The 4,208-nt window shown below is 43.8% G+C and overlaps 1 protein-coding gene across 1 annotated transcript; it reads left to right on the top strand.

Annotated features, from left to right (window-relative positions):
• Positions 1-2,714: 2,714 nt before the first annotated feature.
• LOC127790917 (uncharacterized) lies at positions 2,715-3,470 on the top strand. The gene has a single exon (XM_052320647.1). It carries the CDS (start codon positions 2,715-2,717, stop codon positions 3,468-3,470), a length of 756 nt encoding a protein of 251 aa, XP_052176607.1.
• The last annotated feature ends 738 nt before the right edge of the window (positions 3,471-4,208 follow it).

The raw sequence follows: 4,208 nt of genomic DNA, 5'->3' as shown, positions 1-4,208 counted from the left end.
AGTGATATCAGAAACAACTTCACCATATGAAGTGATATCAGACTACGAAACAAGCGTCATCCAAAATCTCATGCGTCATCCAAAATCTCATCCAACAAATAAAATGGTGAGATAAGTTGAAATTGAGGGATGATTAGACAACTATAGATAAATGAATTTGACTTGCATCTGCGGCATCGGCTACATGATTAATTATAAAGAGATGACATGGATGGAATCTCCATGCGCTTATTTTGGCAACACGTGAATCAACATGACATGCATCCAAAAGCTGTAAAGTTGCCGTAGCATATCAAATTGATGGGATTTTGAAGGTGAAAGGTAAGAGAAGATAAACCCTACATATCTTGTGCAATTTCTTCAACGGATCGTTAGTGAATAATAGCAGCACCTTTTACCCATCTCCATCGTTTTCCATGGAAAGAAAGGTCGTGTGGGGCATTGAGGCTTACATATATATATATATTTCTTTCCTATCAAATTTTCTAACATTTTGGAAAAAAATGATATTATTTTGGTTTTTTGCAGGTAACCTTTATCATAATGATATGCTAATAACAATTGCAATTCTTTTGCTACGTCGTAGTCACGTAGGTAGTAATCAAGAGAACAAACGAACAAAGGCATTCAACCATGCACAACAGATGTGCACCGTGACTTGCTCGAGCTCAAACTGAGAATCCAAAAAGTGGATACATGACCTAACGTAAACAATAGCAACTGCCCAATACAAAGCAAAGTCCAAGAGGTTTGAAACTTGTGTTTACATGGTTTGATAGTCCATCCTCGCGTGTTTAGGGTCTCTATTCAGTTTCGCTTATCTCGATTAGACAAATTCCCTTTTGCTAATATCTTTACTCAACAGGAAAAAAAAAAAGGAAATTAGAAATATGGATTGAACATATTTTATATTTTGACAATATTTTTTATATAAAAATTCTCCAGGGTACCATTTACTATCAAATCACTGATTTCTGCCATGAGTTAAATTTTGTGGCTTTATGTCCTACCGAATTAGGAAATTAAGAATCGCTACTTGCTTACATGAAATCTCACTTTCTTTTGAGCTGTCAAAGAGGCATATTTGTTGTACCCAAAAGAAAGCTTGTGTCTATTGTCACTTTATTTACTTATTTGGTAACCACAGTTCATTTAATTGTTTTGCCTCAAAAGTTTGTGGTGTGAAACTAGATCTGGCACAACTGTGTACACAATTTAAACAACCATCAGTCGAATGACAGAAATGGCATGATAGCACTTGTCTACCCATTTTGATCTTTCTTACTGCAAGTTGTCCGTAAAAAGAAAGAAAATGGCATCATTTTTTATTTGTTTTAACTTTGCATCTCTAATTTCTTGTCTTTTGTGTGGTTTGAGGTCTTGAAGCAGTAGGCTGAGGCCTTTCATGGCTTGCTGTAAAAAGCCAACCCTTTGTTATAATTTTTTGCCCTTTATTAAAGAATAGAGATGTCAATAATTTCTAATGGTCAGTTATGTCAACAAAGCCCATTTAACCGGATCACAAATACTATTGGTGCCGAGCTAGTTAGGCTAAGCTAATCTCGGTTGAGACTGGCCCAACATGACCACCCATTGGCCCATAAGCCTTTCTTTTTTGTATTTTTTTATTTTTTCGTTTCATTTTGTTCAACTAAGGCTGGCTGCATTGGCAAAAATATGCAGCTAGTGTTGAATTTTGGAAACGGAAGTTTGGGGCGTGGGAGGTCTGGACCGAGTCTATTCATGCCACCAAGCCAGTACATTAGGCCCCAGGCCACAAACTCCGAGGCTTAGCACAACCCAAGGGTATAGTGGGCCTGGTCGACCTTGACAGTTCCACCTGTTTGATATGTCTACTCATGAGGTATTTTGTTAGATCATCATTAATTAGAAGGACAAGATGCAACTGTTATTTTTAAGTAAAAATAATTGGATTGTCCAGGCCCAATTTCGGCTTTCTCCTTAGACTCAATCTTGGTCTAACCTGATCTCTGTTCTGGATCCATCTTTGGCCCAACGCTAGCCTGCCATGACATCATTGGAAACCCACTAGATATCTGCGCAGCCGTCTTAGATCTCATCCTCATTAATGGCGGATCTCATCCACATTAATGAGGGTCTCGTTGCCACCATGCTACCACTTGAAAATCTCCACTGGCGTTGGATAGCCAGTCACATCACCTGCAAGCACACGTCTCATGCATGCAGGAGGACATTTCCTCCTCATATATCAACCAGCTCTTTTCAGAGCCAAGGTATGTTCTCACCTCTGACCTACTGATACACCGTTCCATCTTACTCTCTTACTCACTCAACCGTTGGAGTGCTTGTAGGTGCTAGCAGCCTCCCGGACAAATCCGTCGCAAGAGCCCGCACCCCGCCTCCGATCGTTCCTCTTTTGGTTAGGAAGGAACATTTAGTGCCCACCGTGGGGCCTGGTAAAACTTACCTACCCCATAAGCTCACAAAAATCCTTTCAAACCACTCTTTCAGCAGCCACACCATAGCAAGAGCTGGAGATACCTATACCTAGAGGTCAGACGACGACCACAGCCACCTAAGCACCCCCACCCCTTCCTGCATTAGCCCACCCCCAGCCAGTCGGATAACTAAGGGCATTGACACCATTGCTGGAGGTTTTACTGATGGAGTGCCGAGCTTGGCAGAAAGTCAATACCCTCACGCAATCATGACCATAAATGACACCAGGAAGAATGGCGCGACACCCTGCGATCTGCTTCACGGATGAAGATCTCGGAGGAATAAATCCTCACCCTGATGACCCCATGGTAATTTCGGTTGTCGCTATGAACTTTTTCGTAAAAAAGGTTTTGGTGGACCAGGGCAGTTCAGCCGACCTGTTATATCTATCTACCTTGAGACGAATGGACATTCTGGAACGAAAGTTGAGACCCTTCAATGAAAGCTTGATCACCTTCTCAGGAGAACAAGTGGAGGTTATGGGTTACATAGATCTGCCAACCTCATTTATGATGACCCCGTTAGTTAGGACCATCACTATCCAGTTCCTAGTGGTGGATTGTCGGGCGCTGTACAACGCGCTTTTGGGCCGACCATCTCTTAACGCTTTGGGCGCAGTAGTATCCACATTCCACTTATCCATAAAGTTCCCGGTATCTAACACCGAGGTTGGGGTCATCCGCTCTGACCAAAAGGAAGCCCAACAATGTTACCACAAAAGCCTCGGAACCCGAAATCCCGAGCCTGCCAAGGACGAAAGAAAGACCGATGCCTTGGGCAGCAGCCAGGGAACAGACATCGACAGCCAGCATCCGCGGCACCATTTGCACATGGTCGAGCTAGACCCTCAGATCGAGTTTTTAGATAGACGACCCCAACCTATAGAGGAGCTCCACCCTGTGAGCCTAGGTCCTCGCCCTGAACAAGTCGTCCGTATAAGTTTTACGTTGCCAAATGAACTGAAGGAGCAGCTCATCGGCCTACTTTGACAGAACGCCGACCTCTTCGCCTGGACCCCCGCTGACATGCTCGAGATAGATCCGCTTGTCATCTACCACAAACTGGCAATGGATCTAGAGGCCAGACCGGTCGCTTAGAGAAAAAATAGACTAGGAGAAGAAAGACGATGTGCGGCCGCCGAGGAAACGACCAAACTCCTGAAGGTTGGATTCATCAGGAAGGTCCCATACACAACATAGCTCGCCAACGTGGTCATGGTGAAAAAGTCCTCGGAGAAATGGAGAATGTGCGTCAACTTCATCGACCAAAATAAGGCGTTGTCGAAGGATTCATACTCGCTGCCTAACATCGATTGCCTTGTGGATGCGGACTCTGGATACAGGTACTTAAGCTTCATGGACGTCTATTCTGGTCACAATCAGATCCGGATGCGCCCCGAAGATGAGGAAAAAACAACGTTCATCATGGAGAGTGCCAACTTTTGTTATCAAGTCATGCCTTTCGGGCTAAAAAATGCTGGTGCAACGTACCAGCGACTGATGAACAAGGTATTAGCCAAGCAGATCGGCCGGAATATCGAAGTATATGTAGATGACATGGTGGCAAAAACTTCAACAGAGCAGGACCACTGTTTTGACCTAGTTGAAATCTTCGCACAGCTCCGGCAGCACAGTATAAGGCTCAACCCTAACAAATGCGCCTTCAGGGTACAAGCCAGTAAGTTTATGGGATTTATGCTAACCAGTCGAGGAACTGAAGCCATCCTC

The sequence above is a fragment of the Diospyros lotus genome, chromosome 14, assembly GCF_014633365.1.
Source record: "Diospyros lotus cultivar Yz01 chromosome 14, ASM1463336v1, whole genome shotgun sequence".
NCBI lineage: Eukaryota > Viridiplantae > Streptophyta > Magnoliopsida > Ericales > Ebenaceae > Diospyros > Diospyros lotus.
The sequence above is the reverse complement of the archived record's forward strand: the minus strand, read 5'-3'. Positions and strand labels throughout refer to the sequence as shown.